Source organism: Periplaneta americana, chromosome 14 (assembly GCF_040183065.1).
Source record: "Periplaneta americana isolate PAMFEO1 chromosome 14, P.americana_PAMFEO1_priV1, whole genome shotgun sequence".
NCBI lineage: Eukaryota > Metazoa > Arthropoda > Insecta > Blattodea > Blattidae > Periplaneta > Periplaneta americana.
In genome coordinates this window covers 60,402,936-60,422,914 of record NC_091130.1, presented here as the reverse complement: position 1 = coordinate 60,422,914, position 19,979 = coordinate 60,402,936, and the positions used below count along the sequence as shown (strand labels likewise).

General features: G+C 34.2%; 1 protein-coding gene across 1 annotated transcript in view; it reads right to left on the bottom strand.

The window, feature by feature from the left end:
• Positions 1-224: 224 nt before the first annotated feature.
• Positions 225-19,979, bottom strand: part of LOC138713353 (tether containing UBX domain for GLUT4) — a 33,268-nt gene continuing 13,513 nt past the window's right edge. The window contains exons 6-9 of the mRNA XM_069845383.1: positions 13,245-13,375; positions 6,048-6,271; positions 4,423-4,612; positions 225-641 (exon numbers count right to left, since the gene is read on the bottom strand). Of these exons, the coding sequence (XP_069701484.1) occupies positions 443-641; positions 4,423-4,612; positions 6,048-6,271; positions 13,245-13,375 (744 nt within the window). The 3' untranslated portion in view covers positions 225-442. The remainder of the gene's footprint in view (positions 642-4,422; positions 4,613-6,047; positions 6,272-13,244; positions 13,376-19,979) is intronic.

The window sequence follows — 19,979 nt, the reverse complement described above, 5'->3', positions numbered from 1 at the left end:
CATCATGAAAAAATGGTTGGATCATTCTCAATATCTACCTGCATATGCTGCTTTTAAGAAAAATTGTTTCGTTTTTCATAGCAGCTTTCTTGAATTAATTATTACATTTTTGAATATACTGTAATATGTAGTTTGAGACTAGACGGTTACCTACGAAATCACGATCTTACCAATGAATAAAATGTCACAAAAATATGTTTTCAACTTATAAATTATATATATCATACAAGTCAAAACTAAATTGTGTTTTATTTTTTTGATGAAACAAATGTACTTACATATGGGCTTTTATAATAAACGAAATTGAAAATCAAATGATTTCTTCAGTCTTACAGATGCAACATTTGTTTTAATTCATCTTTACATATTATACAGATCCATTTCATAATTACACTTTTGTAACAAGAACACATGACCAAATGTCTTCTAAAATTTTCGTTAATCACGATTTTGGAACCTTACTATTGGGCCCTCCTTGTTCCCATGTCGGCTGACGTGATGTACTAGGTCCACTGTCTAGATTCATTGCTTCATCTTCCGAATTCATCACCGGTGATTTTCCAGATTTAGACACATTTGCAGCACGATTTGGATTTAATAAAGTGGGGGCACTAACTGCCCGTACTCCAGGCTCAATTCCCCTGATAAAATTCATAAAACATATCAAGAAGGAATTTTTTTAAGTAATTTCAAAATAACGTACACCTCTCTATCATACTGTATAACATTATTTTACATTTCACCTATTGAGTTCATGAACAATATCATGCAAGTATTAACTGCATTTATCACTGTTGTGGTATCTTCATGAACACTGTCATGCAACTGTTGAATGTATCAACATTAAAAGTGTTATACAATGCTAATATCTGATTTCTGATGTGATAAATTTTTAATTTTAAGTTGCTAAAATCTATCACCCTACTTATGTGTAAACTTTATGTGCAACTTTTACTGCACAAATTCTATCTTCAATGATTTTAGAAATGAACACTTTTTTCAATATAGCAATACTACTAACAAGATATACACAAGCAAGAATTGTTCAAGAATGTATGAAGTCTATGAATAGAATGGGAGGTACTGATTTGCTGAAATTTTAGTTGTGACATGCATTAGTATAACTAGATCACGGAACTTTAAGCATTAAGGAGTTAGGTATAGCTTACAGCAGTAAAATTTTTGGGGATATTCAACATTTTTTTCCTCCATTACTGTATCTTTTACAATAATGAAAATTGGTATGTGTAAAACACTGTCCTTCTGCTATATGAAAAAAATATTTTTACGATTTAAAAAAAATTATTTATATTTTGTTTTACGAATTCAAAATGGTGGCAGTTCACTGTGCAGTGATAAAGCATTTCCCTCATAATTCATAAACTTGTTAACTTTACCAGTTCTCTCTCTTTTATTTTATTACTGAAACTCATGCTCTTTCAACTACATTCCTTAATAAATTTTATATATATATATATATTTTATTTTGTGTTAGAAGAAAGTACTGATACTTGATCATTTTTAAAATGAATTTATTTTTTATCAGACAGTCTATCAAAGGTAGAGGAGTGATCTTGCATCATATTGTAGACATAACATGCATAAATACACACAAAAAATTTCATCACAGAATGTTGGATAATTTTTGAGTTATGTGGGAAATGCTTCACAGTGAAATGAATTTAAAAAAATATAAATAATTTTTTTTAATCGTAAAAATATTTTTTCATATAGCAGAAGGACAGTGTTTTACACATACCAATTTTCATTATTGTACAAGATACAGTAATGGAGGGAAAAAATGTTGAATATTTCCAAAATTTTACTGCTGTAAGCTGTACCTAAACCCCTAAAAAAACTGAAAATATGCATGCAACTATGCAGCAAGAAGTGTTGAAATATGCGCTAAAAACTGAATATATGCAGTAAAAAAATACATTTTAGAGGCTTAATAATATAATATAAAAGAAAATAATTTAAAGTAATAAGTATTAAGAAGCCATATTGCACAGAAGACTATTTTCCCATCATTAGAAAAACATTTATCCTCAGAAAGCCATTTCTTCAATAAATTTTTTCTGCTACTTTTTTCTTTTGGCATGTCGGCAGTTAAATTTGTAAGCAGATGATCAAGTATTGGTTCTTCGTTTGATTATACAGTAAAACTTGTTGAAATGATAATTTACACCCCACGAGACTTTATTGTCGCAGGTGTTTACATACATTTAATTTTGTTTCTATGAAATCTGAGTGCACTACAGCATTGTCTTCACAGCAGTTCCATGACTTCAATACCTGATTTTACTGTCACAGGTGTCTCAGTATATTCATTTTTTGGTTCTATGAAATCAGATTAAAAGTCTGAATGTCATCTAGACAATACGTATTTTTGCCCTGACTCCTGAAAAATTACACTTACACAGCTAGTACGTACACATAGCAGCAGATAGCCTCATGTTAAAGTGGAAAACGACCCAACTTATACACTAGGAACAAGTATCCATTGTCGTCACTGCAATTTCATGTCCTCAGCAATAATTAAATAATTATTGGTTTTATTTCTGACAATTTTTATATTTCTTGGAAATTATTCTTATTTTTATCGCAGAGAAATTTTGAAATTAGATAATAAATCTGGCAAAACAAGTAAAGATATTAATACTAGTGGCTTGTGCAGCAAATGCTGCAAACTAAGTTCATTAGACAGTCAAATAAAATTTTTTCAGATTTATTTTCAGTGAAGAATACCAGACATTTTGAAAGTTATTTGCTTCCGTAATAATGAAACATACTCCCTCTGAATGATTTTTTTTATGCCAAATACTTTTTCTTGAACCTATCCACCTTCAGTTTTCGAGTTTCAATGCGAAAACGCAAGTAACAATGTCAGGATGATCAGTGGGTTTTTTCATGTGGGAGTAAGGCAATAGCTATTTCAGGTCATTGTGGATTGTAGGTGAAAGTTAAAAAAAATGTCAGGAGGTTTGCTATGCTTTCGAACAACAGACATAGCATCAAGGTATAGCTGCTGCATGTAGAGCTTGAAATGCAGAAGATAAAATCATTTTATCCTGCTAAGAGATCTTGCTGAAATGATCAGAAGACTAAATAGTTTTGTAGGTTTCTTATTTTATCAGTAAGTAATAACTTTTGGTCTTTCCTTAGGAACTGTAATTTTTGCGCTCTCTCGAGCCATTACTGAAGAGAATGATGCATATAAATATCTACACCACACTGCCATTAAGTATATGAAAAAGATCCAACCCCACTTGATTAATAACTATAAAAATATTTGATTTTTAATAACAATATTATCTTACGTAAGTTTGTAGTTATATACTATACAGCCGCCACTCAGTAAATTATAGAAATGGAGATCTAATTTAAGATATTCTCTACATCTACTTACATAACCCCAAAATGTCTCACTTTCATATCATCAATATAGCATTAATATGTATAATTAATGAAAAATAGTCATATCATGGCATTATGTATACTAATATTTAATTTCTAATGGTAATAATGTCATCAAACCACCTCAAATTTTGTAGATTTTAATATCCAATACACGGCTACACTCAGAAAATTACACACTGCAGAATCAGACCTGTAAATTATTTTTGGTAAGTCTTGAAGTTTTTAATAACCAATTGAATTTGAGCTCTAAATACGTCAGCAATCCTGCAGGTCATGTATGGCCTTCGTGTAATAGCCTATTGTTTATTGTAGTGTGTGTTTTGTTTTATACTGAAATGCAATTAGTTCTCAAAACTGACGAAAGATGGGTTTTTGAAAACTAGGAAAATTATGAGGAAAACTAACACTTCACTGAAAGTTACTATTTTTCTGAAAATCCTTGGATGCCAAGCTTCAAAATGACTGGTCATTCATTAAAATCCGTTCAGCCGTTTTCCCATAATTTCCATTACTAGTTCAAATTATATATATAGATATGCATTTAAATATGCAAAACAAAAATATAAATGCATTTGAAAGGGAAAATCCTCGAAATATCCATTTATGCAAAATAAAATTGGCTTCATTCAAACGTAAAAACCATCAATGGCAAAGATCCACTTTCACTTTTTCAATATGCCAAATCAATAAAAACATACAGTTGCATGAAGTTCTGCAGTCTAGTCTTAACTGTGGCACTTTCATAATAAACGACTATAATAAGAATGTTTTCTGAAGATAATGACTTTATACTCCCTTGTGAAAGAGACTCTCTTACAAATTCAATATATTGCCTCCATCCAAAAGCAAACTTCGCATCATTTCAGATACAGCAGCTGCATAAATCTGAAGAATTCCTCTTGTCACTTATACAGTTACTTAATTCCACATTATATAAATATAAAAATAATACAGAAGATTCCATCACTTTTCTCCCTCGCAAAGGAACAGAATTAATCTTACCTTGACCGACAAGCTGCAAGATTTGCAGCACTAGGTGAAGTAAGTTGAGTAAGTATTGATTCTTTCAAATATGTTTTACGACCAGAAGTAGCTTGACTTTCTGTTCCAAAATGAACCATAACACTTGGTACACATTCAGAATCAACTAGTCTGGCTCTAGGCAGCAGTACGCATTTTGGAGGAGTAGTATCTGTACAAGAGCCAAAGAAAGCAAAATACTTAATGAGACTATTATACAGTATTAACATATATGCAACTTTGGCAATTGACATGTTTAACATACCGAACATTTTCAATCATACAAAATAACAGAAAACGACACTCATTACTTGACAAGGAAAAAGCCTAATTCTGAGTAGAGAACATAGTGCAGGCATGTCAATTGATGCCCACAGGAGCAAGCGTGCTCTTTAGAGCCCAGGAGAGCCTGAGCGCTTTACAGTGGAAAGGAAAGAGACAGAGGAAAGAGGTGGTATATGCCGCTTGGTCAAGCTATATTCAGGGATGGCCAGCACTGATTCAATAGATAAAGGGTAGAGAATTATTAAAACTGTATCCATGTTAATTTTTAGATTTGCCTGAGAAGTATAAGTGCATTATAAGAATGTAAGTTTTAATTTTAATGCTCACTTTTCACAAGTTTGATTTTTTTATTCAAAAGAAATATTTTCTCAACTTTTCGTATAGAAAAGTGAAATTTTCAGGTATAGGCCTATTTATTTAGTAGCCTCACAGAATGTTTTCGTAAATCTAATATACCGTATGTATTATTGAAGATAGTGTATTGAAAATTTTGAAAATATTCGCATGGAAATTGTTTGTAAGGAAATGAATTAACAAAGCACCTATTGTTACATCATAAGTAAAAGATACGTGCCCATGTGTTGTAAAAATGTCAGCTCTATAGCTTCAGCAGATTTCGAGAAAATAATTTAATATTCTGATGATAGGAAGTTGCTCACAAATACCACCTTAAAAGCATAATGCGATAAGAGTTTTGTTATGTAATATTAGTTACACTTAAAACAGATACAGTACCTAGGTAACTTTGCTTTGTACTGTAATATTGTTTTGATTAGTTTATTGATTACTTTTGAAGGTAAAGATACCATCAATATAAATTCCAACTTATCATGTCATACTCAGTCTCTTTTTTTGGAATATTACTTTCTTTATGAATGATGCGTTTCATCCACTTAATACAGTATAATATTATACTACTATGGAATTTAAGTGAATATTCCTTCTTAACTCTCTATTATGTTATTAAGATTTAAAACACAAGTGCAATATTAAGAAATCAGTGTTAGTACTTTTGTTTTACAGACAATATAGATAATATTAAACAAAAAGAAGCCATATAAAAATGACATAAAATTTCACGTTCCATTTGAAGTTTGTGCACCACTGTTTTCTTAATCCAACAGGTTGCTTATTCATATACACAACCCTTCCTCTTTCCATACTTAGCGCTTGCTGCCCGCGCACGATGTCAAGGTCAGAAAAATGTGCTTGCTTTGACATCACTGACATAGTGTTAACTACTTCACTGACTTCAATGCACTTATTAATGAAAGTAAACAGTTTCATTGTGAAATGTTACGATAAATTCGGCTTATACTTACAAAGGTAGAAATCTAGCTCCGGATTTTCCAAGTATCCTCTGACGAAGTCCATAACCACTGAGACAGTTTCGAGAGGGAGAAATATTCCTTGAAGGACTATGCGATCTGGAAACTGGACTCTTATCACAGTTCTGCGATACTCATTGAGCTGTGAAAGCACTCGTTTCCACTTCTTCAAATCCCTCTGATTACCAGTCACAAGAGATGCTTCTTCCAGTTCAACTCTGTCAATAATGTTTAAAACATCAATATAATTATTTTATTGTACGCTTTTCACCCCAATGTTTTATTCAAAATGTGTAATCTAAATATAGGCAATCCCTATTGATCACCTCTCAGCTGTTCCTCAAAAATGGACCTTGTGCACAAAAATGCTAACTGGAGGCTTATTCCACTTTGAAAACATTTTACAAGCTGAACTAAAGGGAGGGGCTACTCATCAATTAACACTGGTCAGCTTGATGAGTTAATGACCGAATTTGGTATAATTTTCCTCCATTCAATACCTAATTCCCTCTTTACCCTTTCCTATCCAGTCCTCTGACTGAACTCTTACTTTCTTTGACCCCGATGATATTAGAGCATTTGAGGCCTAGGGGTTCATTTCACTTTCTTTCCTACTCTTTCTACTTTTCTTTGCCTAGTGCTGACCTGCTATGGCACTAAAATCGTCCTCCAGTGGCTTGAAGAGGAAAAGCAGTGATCAACAAGATCTCCCAACTAGGTTCAGTGGTCCCGTCGACCAACAACAGGTGTGGGCCTCTAGACATTCTGGGGTTTGTGTGTGGATGAAGTAGCCACCAAAATGTTAAAATATGGTGTTCACTTAAATCGGCTACAACTTGCCATTTAACCATATTTATTAAATCTACATTCTTAGACTTCAACAAACAAAATTTGACAACACAATCTCAAGAGAAAAATGGAACTCTCTGCATCATAATCCACAGTTGATTCCTGATTTACCACGCAAATCGTCTATAGCTGCATTTATATTGATAACAGGCCATGACTGTTTGGCCAGGCACCTGCATAGAATTGGAATATATCAGTCCCCTAACTGCCCATTGTGCAACTCAAACCAAGAAATGGATTCGGAACACCTCAAAATCTATGCTTCAGTGGCTGACCATGATAATATCTTTGAAAAATATTGGAGTGCAAGAGGTTAAATGACTTTATTGTCAAATGCCTGGCATTAGAAAACAACAACAACTTTGAAAACATGAGTTATGTCAATGCAGTTCCCATGCTGCAACATATACAGCATCGGGCAGATATAAGACATGATTTCTTATATCAAATAAAGCTTTACTAAGAAAACGCACAGCAAACGAACGAGTCTTCCTGACTCTCCCTGCACTGCAAAATGACAAAGTTCCTTTCAATGTGCAAGCTTACACCATCTGCCACTTCTTCTTTGTCCTGTGATCAGTTTGATCGCATTCTCCTCACCCCACATATGTGGCACCTAAGAGGTTACATTCATTTTTGGCATTTCCCCTTTAAAATTTCTAGAACTCCTTCAGTGGAGCAGCATAATCTAGAGTGAGACAAGTGGCCAACAGGCTTGGAACTCACATATTCAGTTTCTTTCAGCCCTGAACCCTTTGCGAGGACGAGTTTTGCGTATCTTTTAAATTTCTTCTCTTTCAATTCAATTCAAGAATATGCACTTACAATGTAGACACATCCTATTAATTTACAATTACTGCACATTAGATTCTCCAGATGAGCAATTCATTCATTCATAGTTTTCTGCCCACTGCATAGTTTCTTTCACTGCAAACCCAGCATTCTCCAATCTTTTCTATTTTATGCCTTCCTCTTAGTCTCCACATATTAACCATATATCTTAATATCACCTATCGTCTGACAGCTTCTTCTGCATCAAACTCTTTTCCCATTTCTTCTAGTGTGTCCTTCAGTAGGCAGTTTATTTTCAGCCAGTGACCCAACCAATTCTTTTTTCTCTTCCTGATCAATTTCAGCATTCATCTTTCTTCACCCACTCTTTCTAACACAGCTTCATTTCTTATTCGTTCTGTCCATTTCACACGCTCCATTCTTCCCCATATCCACATTTCAAATGCTTCTATTCGCTTCTCTTCACTTCGTTGTAATGTCCACATTTCTGCCTCATACAATGCCACACTCCACACAAAGCACTTCACTAGTCTCTTTCTTAGTTCTTTTTCCAGAGGTCCGCAGAAAATGCTCCTTTTTTCTATTAAAAGCTTCCTCTGCCATTGCTATCTCTTTTTGATTTCCTGATAGCAGTTCATGTTACTGCTTATAGTACAACCCAAGTATTTGAAGCTGTCCACTTGTTCTACTGCCTCATTTTGAATTCGTAAGTTTATCTTCTTTACTTTTCTTCTGATAACTATAATCTTCGTCTTGTCTGCATTTATCTTCATCCCATACACTGCTCACAGTTGTCATGTAGTTCCAGTAGCATATTCCTCAGTATAGTCTCCTCTTCTGCTAACAATGCCATATCATCAGCAAATCTTATGCACTTTATTCTTTTTCCTCCTACTATCACCCCTCTCATGTTCTGAAAACAGATCTTCACTATATGTTCCAGGTAGATGTTGAACATGGTAGGTAATAAATGGCATCCTTGTCGTACTCCTCTCCCTATTTCACTTCCTTCTGATACCATAAACTGGGGTAAAGAGGATCACATGTGGTAAAGTGGATCATATGTGTATTGCCTAGATAAGGCAGCGCCACATGGATCACACATGAAAAGAAAACCTTTCTTCTATAAGTGCCACTAAAAATAGTTTTCTTTGCATGTGTGAACCATGTGGCGCTGACTTATCTAACAATATACATATGATCCCCTTTACCACATGTGATCCTCTTTACCCCAGTTTACGGTATTTCTTCTCCTATCCTGACTTTGACTCATTGGTTCATATAAAGGTTAACAGAACAGCCTCCTTTTTTTCCAATCCACATCTATTTTCTTCCGGATCCCTATCAGTTTATTCAAATCCACTCTGTCAAATGTTTTTTCTAGGTCCATAAATACTGTATACACATCTTTATTCTTCTCTAGGTATCTTTCGCCGATTATTCATAGCAGTCCAATTGCACCTCTCATACCTTTTCCCTTCCTGAAGCAAAACTGCTCTTCTTCAAGCTGCCCTTTCATCTTAGAATATAAATGCCGATTCAGTAGAATCTTTGCCAAGTGTGATATCAGGCTAATGGTCCCGAACTCATTACATTTCTTGGCATTATTTTTCTTCAGTATTGGCAGCAACAATGTCTCCGTAAAATCTTCAGATCATTCGCCTTTCTCATATAATTCGTTGCATAATGATAGAATTTCCTTCTTGTCTTCACCCAAATATTTTATTAATCCAATGGGGATTCCATCAACTCCTGTTGCTTTCCCATTCTTCATTTCCCTTGCCATAAAATAGAAAATCATCATCTCATCTCATTGCGGGTGTAGCATAGATAAGCCTCCTATGGCGCACCCTGGACAACTCCATTAGTAAATTGGTCTACACAACTAACTTCATATGGGTAAATAACAGTCAAATACCAGGCATTAAAAAAATACATTATCCTGCCATCCACAATTTTTTTCTCCGACCCTTCAATTTGCATTCCTATGTTCACAATTTACACCATTTTTGTTTCTGTTTCCTCAGAAATGTAAAATAAGGATTCAAATATATACATGAATATCGATTTAAAGGGCCGTCCTGTCTGCGAATTTTGTGTAGGTACTAGGAACAAAGAGGAAAAACCTATCAAAATGTGTTAAACAGGCAGCTCTACAAACATTTTTTTAAATTCACATAACTCTAAAGAAATTTAACATAAATAATATATGCTTCCCATATGAAATACTCATTATATATTAGCTAAACATACTTACTTACTGGCTTTTAAGGAACCCGGAGGTTCACTGCCGCCCTCATATAAGCCCGCCATTGGTCCCTATCCTGAGCAAGATTAATCCAGTCTCTATCATCATATCCCACCGCCCTCAAATCCATTTTAATATTATCTTCCCACCTACGTCTCGGCTTCCCCAAAGGTCTTTTTCCCTCCAGCCTCCCAACTAACACTCTATATGCATTTCTGGATTTGCCCATACGTGCTACATGTCCTGCCCATCTCAAACATCTGGATTTTATGTTCCTAATTATGTCAGGTGAAGAATACAATGCGTGCAGCTCTCCGTTGTGTAACTTTCTCCATTCTCCTGTAAGTTTATCCCTCTTAGCCCCAAATATTTTCCTAAGAACCTTATTCTCAAACACCCTTGATCTCTGTTCCTCTCTCAAAGTGAGAGTCCAAGTTTCACAACCATACAGAACAACTGGTAATATAACTGTTTTATAAATTCTAACTTTCAGATTTTTTGACAGAAGACTAGATGACAAAAGCTTCTCAACCGAATAATAATAGGCATTTCCCATATTTATTCTGCGTTTAATTTCCTCCCGAGTGTCATTTATATTTGTTACTGTTGCTCCAAGATATTTGAATTTTTCCACCTCTTCAAAAGATAAATCTCCAATTTTTATAGTTCCATTTCGTACAATATTCTGGTCACGAGACATAATCATATACTTAGTCTTTTCGGGATTTACTTCCAACCCTATCACTTTACTTGCTTCAACTAGAATTTCCGCGTTTTCCCTAATCGTTTGTGGATTTTCTCCTAGCATATTCACGTCATCCGCATAGACAAGAAGCTGATGTAACCCATTCAACTCCAAACCCTGTCTATTATCCTGAACTTTCCTAATGGCATATTCTAGAGCGAAGTTAAAAAGTAAAGGTGATAGTGCATCTCCCTGCTTTAGCCCGCAGTCAATTGGAAAAGCATCAGATAGAAACTGACCTATACAGACTCTGCTGTAAGTTTCACTAAGACACATTTCAATTAATCGAACTAGTTTCTTGGGAATACCAAATTCAATAAGAATATTATATAAAACTTCTCTCTTAACCGAGTGATATGCCTTTTTGAAATCTATGAATAACTGATGTACTGTACCCTTATACTCCCATTTTTTCTCCAATATCTGTCGAATACAAAAAATTTGATGAATAGTCGATCTATTACGCCTAAAACCACACTGATGATCCCCAATAATTTCATCTACATATGAAGTTAATCTTCTCAAAAGGATATTCGACAAAATTTTGTACGACGTCAACAAAAGTGATATTCCTCGAAAGTTACTACAGTTAGTCTTGTCCCCCTTCTTAAAAATAGGTACGATTATGGACTCCTTCCATTGTTCTGGTACAATTTCCTTTTCCCAAATTGCAAGTACAAGTTTATAAATTTCGCTAGATAATGCCCTTCCACCCTCTTGTATTAATTCTGCTGGAATTTGATCAATACCTGGAGACTTGTACTTTTTCAGATTTTCTATCGCAATTTCGACTTCAGAAAGTGTGGGTTCTGGTATGAATGGCTCAGCAGTTTGTATTTGAATTTCGTCCTGATCATTTCTATTTGGCCTATGTATATTTAGTAGTTGCCCAAAATAGTTTTTCCATCTGTTCAGGATTGAATGAGAGTCTGCAAGTAAGTCACCATTCTCATCCTTGATCACGTTTACCCTTGCCTGATATCCATTTTTAAATTCCTTTATACCCTTATATAAATCTCGAATGTTTTTATTCTTACTATTTGTTTCTACCTCATTCAGTTTTTCCTTCAAGTAATCTCTCTTTTTATTCCTAAGTGTACGACTTGCTTCCCGTCTTTCATTGAAATAATTATCTCTATTCTCCTCAATTGGATCCTGTAAGAATTTCAATTTTGCCTGTTTCCTTCTATCTACTACCATGCAACAATCTTCATCAAACCATGGTTTCTTTTTCTTAGTTTCATGATAACCTATGCTCTGCTCAGCTGCAATTTTAATATTATCTCGGATATTGTCCCACACGCTATTAACATCTAACTTTTCCTCAGCTTCGTCAGCAGTTGCTAAAGCAGCAAACCTATTTGAAATTTCAACCTGATAACGTTGCTTAGTTTCCTCGTCCTTTAATTTCAAAATATTGAATCTACTAATATTAGCTTGTTGCTCTACTCGCTTGGCTACTGATAGTCTTTCTCTTAATTCTCAAATTACCAAATAATGGTCAGAATTACAGTCTGCCCCCCTGAAAGTTCGAATGTCTACTATACTAGTGTGCCTTCTTTTATCTACCAAGATGTGATCTATCTGGTTATGAGTCATTCCGTCTGGAGAAGTCCACGTATATTTATGTATATCCTTAGAGGGGAATGTTGTACTCTTGACAATTAAATTTTTTGATGTGGCAAAGTTGACTAACCTAAATCCATTGTCATTACTACTTACGTGTAGGCTCTTTTTTCCAATTGTTGGTTTAAAAATATCCTCCCGTCCTACTTTAGCATTGAAATCCCCCAATAAAACTTTCATGTGATATCTAGGTAACTGATCAAAAGTGTGTTCCAATTCCTCATAGAAGCTATCCTTTATATGGTCGTCTTTCTCTTCTGTAGGGGCGTGAGCATTTATAACTACGATATCACACCATCTACCCTTAAGTACTAAATACGATAACCTGTCACTGATAAATTCGACCTTTTTTACTGCTGATTTTATTCTTTTATGTACAAAGAATCCTGTTCCTAATTGGTGATTATCGTTTCCTTCCCCATAATACAGTAACCAATCGCCTATTTGTGATATGCCATTCCCATCTAACCTAACCTCTTGTACTCCCACGAAGTCTATTCTATATCTAGCTAGTTCTTTTGCTACTAATGTTACCCCTCCTGTTCTATAAAGACTAGTTACGTTCCATGTACCAAATCTTATAATCTTTTTCCTTTGCTGTGGTCATGCCGGAGAATCAGTCCCATTCCGAGGCTTACTTTTAGGTTCCGTAACAAGCTGTTTTTTACGGTGATGGGTTGTTAGCCCTTCGCCCAACCCCCAAGCTGGAGGACCACCCCTTATCGGCTGTCCACGACTGCTTATTCAATATATTCGCAGCTACCCTCCATATCTGGAGGCCGTCTCCTCTATCCGCAACCTGAGGACGCGCCATGCCGTGGTGATAGGGACCCACAATACATGGTATTAGCTAAACATACTTTAAAAAATTTAACCAACCACACCAATGTCATGCAAAATTGTAAGATTGCAACATTACTAAAGGAATTACCTTTTCCTTTTCAGATCTTTATATATAGTACGTGCATCTTCCAATGTAAGTTCAAAGAAATCATCAGGCAAATCTTCGTGAGGAACTTGAGCCAACTCAAGATTGAAAACAATAGCACTTCTTTCTCCCAACTGAAAGAGAAAAGAGAATAATATAAATTGTTAAATTATGCCAACACTAGTAAATGTAATTATTACATTTATCACTGAAATGCACTATTTAACAACGTATCCCACACAATTAAATCAATAAACTGAGATACAACATTCTGAAATGAATTACATAGGCAAATGAGATGGTATAATTAGAGATTCAAATGTCATCCATTCACAGCTTATACAGTGCGTTTCAAAAGTCACGCATATTTTCTGCTACAGCTAAATGGAAATGTTTTTCGAAAAATACTCAGACATGTCAAACAGTATATTTTAAAATACACTTTTTCTCAAAAAAACAAACCATTCTTGATATCATTGTTGTGCGAGTTGTAACGTCATCGGAAACATTTTTAAATGACACCCTTTATTTTTCGGGCGGCCGGGTAGCTCAGTTGGTAGAGCAGCTGGCTACGGACTGGAAGGTCCGGGGTTCGATCCCAGGTGGTGACAGGATTTTTTCTCGTTGCCAAACTTTCAGAACGGCCCCGAGGTTCACTCAGCCTCCTATAAAATTGAGTACCGGGTCTTTCCCGGGGGTAAAAGGCGGCCAGAGCGTGGTGCCGACCACACCACCTCATTCTAGTGCCGAGGTCATGGAAAGCATGGGGCTCTACCTCCATGCCCCCCAAGTGCCTTCATGGCATGTTACGGGGATACCTTTACCTTACCTTACCCTTTATTTTTCTGTATACCATCTGAAAGATTTTATTTTTCTTCATGGTTACATAAGATTTTAATTGTTTTATACAACAAACGTTGCTATGGTAACAAAAAAGTTGGATTTCCTGCTGTTATGGAAGCAGATTATTCGTAAAAATTAACAGAAAATAACGATGTTATTAAGTAAAAGTGAGACCTCTACGATGGTTGAGTGGTTAGATCTCTGAACTGTCACGCAGGCGACCCAGGTTCGAGTCCCTGTCAGGTCTGGGATTTTTCATTGAAAAATCCATAGTGACACGGGGCGGACAAGGTTGCAGTTCGGGTTTTTCTTGGGGTCCTCCCGTTTCCCCAAATTAGGCATTTACATCATTCTGTCACCATTTTTCCATTTTGTCATCATTCCATAGGATTCCCCGATCACTGGCTGGCAATGCACGGAGGGGGTTGGCCTAGGGACGAGGGGGGTTGCCTGCTCGACACGCAGCAAACCTTAGTGTAGTCAGCCGGTGTGGGTTTGGGAATGCGCCTAGCTTGAGGGTTAGCGCAATAAAGCATAACAGGTCGCAGTGCTGGGCCATAGTGCCCCCTCCCATAAATTCAATTCAAGTGAAAGTGAGAGAATTGAGATTTCAATGATGATTGGATATGGTGACAGTAAACTTACACAAGATGAAGTATGTGCACTTTTCGATGAAACACATCCAGATCGACCTCCTATTTATTAATCTACTGTGAGTAGAATACAAAACAAATTCAATGAAAATGGACATGTGAGACATGTCCAAAGCTCTGGTAGACCTCATCAACTACTGAAGAATTGGAGCTAGACATTCTGATAACAGTGGAAGATAATTCACATTCTTCTCTTACTGAATTACAATCTACATTTGATGTATCGAGAACAACCATCTGGAGACTGCTGCGTCATAATAAATGTCATCCTTATAAAGTGTAGTCCTTGCAGGAGCTAATGGAAGATGACTGAGACAGAAGATTGCAATTCTGTGAGCAATGACCAACCTATGTGATAGAGACTCCAATTTCGTATCAAGCTTGCTTTTCTCTGATAAAGCTATATTTTGTCTGAATAGACAAACTTGCACGTACTGATCAGAAACTAACCCATGGTGGATGTACACACTCACACGCAATTTCCCCAGAAGGTAAATGTATGTGCAGGGATTCTAGGATGCAGAGTTGTGGGCCCCTACTTTTTTGATGATACACTTAATGGGGACCGGTATTTAGAAATTTTGCGTGAAGAGTTAATACCAGCCCTTGTCACGTTTCATCCAAACCTCCAGGATCCAGACTTACCTAATGATTTCATCTGGTATCAGCAAGATGGGGCTCCTCCTCATTATGCTGCTCCTGTATGGCAATATCTGAATGAAGTGTTTCCTAATAGATGGATCGGAAGAAGAGGATTTATAGAGTGGCCTCCAAGATCACCGGATCTTTCCCCTCTTGATTACCTTCTATGGGGTTATTTGAAATATAAGGTATTTGCTACGAAGCCTGCTGATATTGATGAGTTGAAAAGAAGAATACGAGTGGAATGTAGAGAAATACCACCAGCAGTCACTGAAAATGTTAAACAGGAATTTGTTCTGCGTCTTTACATTGTCAGATCGTAAATGGACAACATTTTGAACATTTAATTAATTGTTTCTGTAACACATTTATTTTAACTATTTATTTTGTTATCATAGCAACATTTGTTGTATACAAAATAGATAGCTTGTGTAACCATGCAAAATAATAATATATTTCAGATGATATATAGAAAAATACAGTGTCATTTAAAAATGTTTCCGATGACATCACAACTCACACAACAATGATATCAAGAATGGTTTGTTTTTGTCAAAAAGTGTCTTTTAAAATATGTTTGACATGTCTGAGCATTTTTCTAAAAACATTTCAATTTACCTGTAGCAGAAAATATGCGTGACTTTTGAAACACACTATATATTACTATATCTGGGAATGATACACATGATTTAGTGATGGGAGTATTCAAATAAAAAAATACGAATTATTCGATTCTTGTAAGTTCTCGAGATATATCTCAAATCGTGAACAAGTATTCAAATAATTTGCTCAGATGATAGTTGCTGCGAGAAGTGTAGAATGAGAAAACAAAGAAACAGTACAGATAAGGAAGTTCTCGAGAACACTGATTGCTAATCAACTGTATACATTCGGCTAACCTCGCAGTAGTTGCATGCAATAACGACTTTTTCCAGATCGTCTCTTTCTGTCTCACCTCTCCTCACTTTCTTTCTCATGTCTAATTACGGAATGCAGGAATACGTACATCTTTATCGGAAGTTGCAGATAGCTACAGCACATGATTAGAATATAAAAAAATATAAGCTACTGTACTTGCACAATACACTGTTGTCTTAGGTCACTGCTGTTGTTATTGCTGTCATGCTGGATGTTGGATAAGAGAACCGATAAGTGAGAACTTATCAGTGGATAATCAAATTGTTATTCAAATGATAAAAGTATTTGAGAACTTTTATTCGAATAAATTATTTAATCCTTAATATTATTCGAGAGCAGATTATTCGATTCTTAAAATTATTTGGTTCTGCCCATCACTAACATAATTATACTATTTTTTGTAACAAAAATAATTTGCTATTATTTGAAACCAAGACCACAATGCAATTTACTCCAAAATAGAGCAGGTGATATTCTTCATGATTCTTTGTATTGTGCAGAATAAATTTAAAAATTAATTGGTACAGTCTGTATCAAAGGAAAAACTACTCTTTCAGAAAAATTATGCATAGAATTAGTTCTACTCTTATTTTCTAATATTCTAACTAGTCTGTGCCTGACATCTACTATATGCAGGACTGAAGAATTATGGGTAAACCACATTATAATTACTCATACTTCGTGGATTGTATTTGTTAATGAGTACCAAAAAAGAACAATACAAAAATCATTAGCAACATATTTAGTGTGACAATGATTGCAAGAATTGTGCACTTCTGAAACTTCCATCACAAGAATGAGAATACGTAAAACATATTATGTTTCTTCAATTAACAATTATATCTGTACCACATTCGCACTTTGCTAGTCATCCTCATGATACTCTATTTCATTTAAAATAACAAAGAACTTTTGCGTATTTTTGAAAGTAATGCCAACAGGAATTAAGATTTTTAGTCGATTATGCACTGTTGTTGTCTGGTGCCTTGCATCTGACAATGAAGCCATTAGCAGAGATCATGCACTGTATATAGATCCCAATTACCTTATAGAGCACATTGTTTATGAACACTAGGATTTGTATTCTCTTTTTGTAGATGTGCACTTAATATTTCTTTTAAAGACATAGTTGATATCAGTCAAAAGGGATCTAACAATGATGATTTCTCAACTATATTTGTTTCAGTTTCACTAAAATAGTCTGACACACTAAATCTATGTCTAGGCTTCGAAGAATGCCTGTTTTTTAATAGTCTTTATAATACACTGGGAGACAAAAAATTTGGGACACTTGAATTCTACTTTGTAAATGTATTTAATAGATCACCAATATGTTTTAAATAGTGAATAATAAGATTATAATCTTACTATACAAAAAAAGAATGCCCATTGTTGTCACACACTGCATAAGCAAAATTTTGTTCAAATCTAGATTGTCATGTTATTGTTGGTAACTGTTGGTGGTATGAAGTCATAATCATTTTCGTCTCCAGTCTATGTTATGTTTATAATCGTATAATTAATCACAATTTAAAACATATTGGTGACATATTAAATACAAAATAAAATTCAAGTGTCCCAAATTTTTTGTTCGCAGTGTATTTTAACATATACAATTGTCCATGTTCTCATGTAGACAAAACTACGATATCGGGCTTCTACAAAAGAAGTTTTCCCATGTACAGTACATGTTGTGAAGAATTACAGGAACAAGATGATCCTATATTTTCATATAAATATATATTATTTTTCTCAATTAAACAAAATGGAGAACTGCTTCATAAATCGTCCAAAGAGTTTGTAATGGTCATCTATACTAATAATAAATCTGTAGCCGAAATTTTTCTGGTAATTTTCGATTTTCCAAAAATAATTGGTCCTAACATATATAATTAACCGCCCTGAAACCGAAAATCGCTTTTTTGAAATTTTTGTTTGTATGTCTGTCTGTCTGTATGTTTGTTACCTTTTCACGCGATAATGGACGAACGGATTTCGATGAAAATTGGAATATAAATTATGTTCATTGTAACTTAGATTTTAGGCTATATGGCATTCAAAATACATTATTTAAAAGGGGGGTTATAAGGGGGCCTGAATTAAATAAATCGAAATATCTCGCTTATTATTGATTTTTGTGAAAAATGTTACATAACAAATGTTTCTTTAAAAATATTTTGTGATAAGTTTTATTCCTTGAAAAATTTTGAAAGGACTGATATTTAATGAGATAAATGAGTTTTAAAATTAAAATAACTACCATCTAAGGCAGTGTAATGAATTAAAAAACAAATGACTTCGTCTATAAGGGGCCTTGGACAGCAACAATCGAAAGCTATGAAAGATAGCCTACAGAGAATGTTTCTGTGTTTGTATGAAGTATCGGAAGCTAAATTAACCGATTTGTATAATTAATTATTATTTCACCATTGGAAAGTGTAGTTTCTCTAGATGGACATAATTCTATAATGTTATTACAGTAACTTCTGATATGATATGATATGATATGATATGATATGATATGATATGATATGATATGATATGATATGATATGATATGATATGATATGATATCATATAATATAATATAATATAATATAATATAATATAATATAATATAATATAATATAATATAGACTAATATAATATAATATAATATAATATAATATAATATAATATAATATAATATAATATAATATAATATAATATAATATAATATAATATAAATTGTAATGTAATATTATATAATATAATTTAAGTTATTTGAAGGGTTCAGAACCATAGTGAGCCAAGCGCCATTTACTGAATACGTAGAAAACAAGGGTTAAAATTAAGTTATTACAATAATTCAATGGAAACCTATAACAAGTAAAATAAAGTATACACATTAAATCTAAATTATGTCAATGTTCATTAAACTATGGTTGCATGTAATAAAAATTAGAAACATGTTACAGGAATTGTCATTGCACCAATGAGTGGTCTCTGGACCAAAATGATCGCATTTTAATTATTTGGATGCAATTTAAATTAAGTAACATATTAAACGATTTATCCTTCTATCAAACACGAATGTTCCCTAGATCAAATGTCCTATTTTAATTATGTAATTACTTTATATTTATTTCTTACGGGCGCAGCGGAGTGCACGGGTACGGCTAGTTTACAATAAACCAGACTTTTCAATTAAATTCCGATCTATATCAGGTATGGATTATTGTTTCTTATCCCAAAGAGAAAAGAACCTAACAGTTCTTTTTTATGTCTTCACACTGAAATGATCATTTTGACATAGCTGTGGGAGGCTTGTGAATTTGCAAAGAGAAAGATATCTATTATACAATGGCTATGCACAATTAATTTGACACAATGTTATATAAAGTATTTTGTTATAGTGTAAAATGTATAATGGGAAAATATAGCATCAGTTTTTTTATTCCAACAATTTTGTTTCTTCCAATACATTTACATAGAAAGTCTGTGGAATATAATGGCAGAATTTGGAATACCTTTGAAATTAATCAGATTATGTAAGATATATATGGAAGATACGGTAAGCAAAGTAGTGACAAATGGAATTATATCAGAAGAATTCGTAAATCAAACAGGATTAAAACAAGGTGACGCTCTCTCGCCAATCTTATTTAATATAGCATTAGAGAAGATAATATGATAGTTAGACT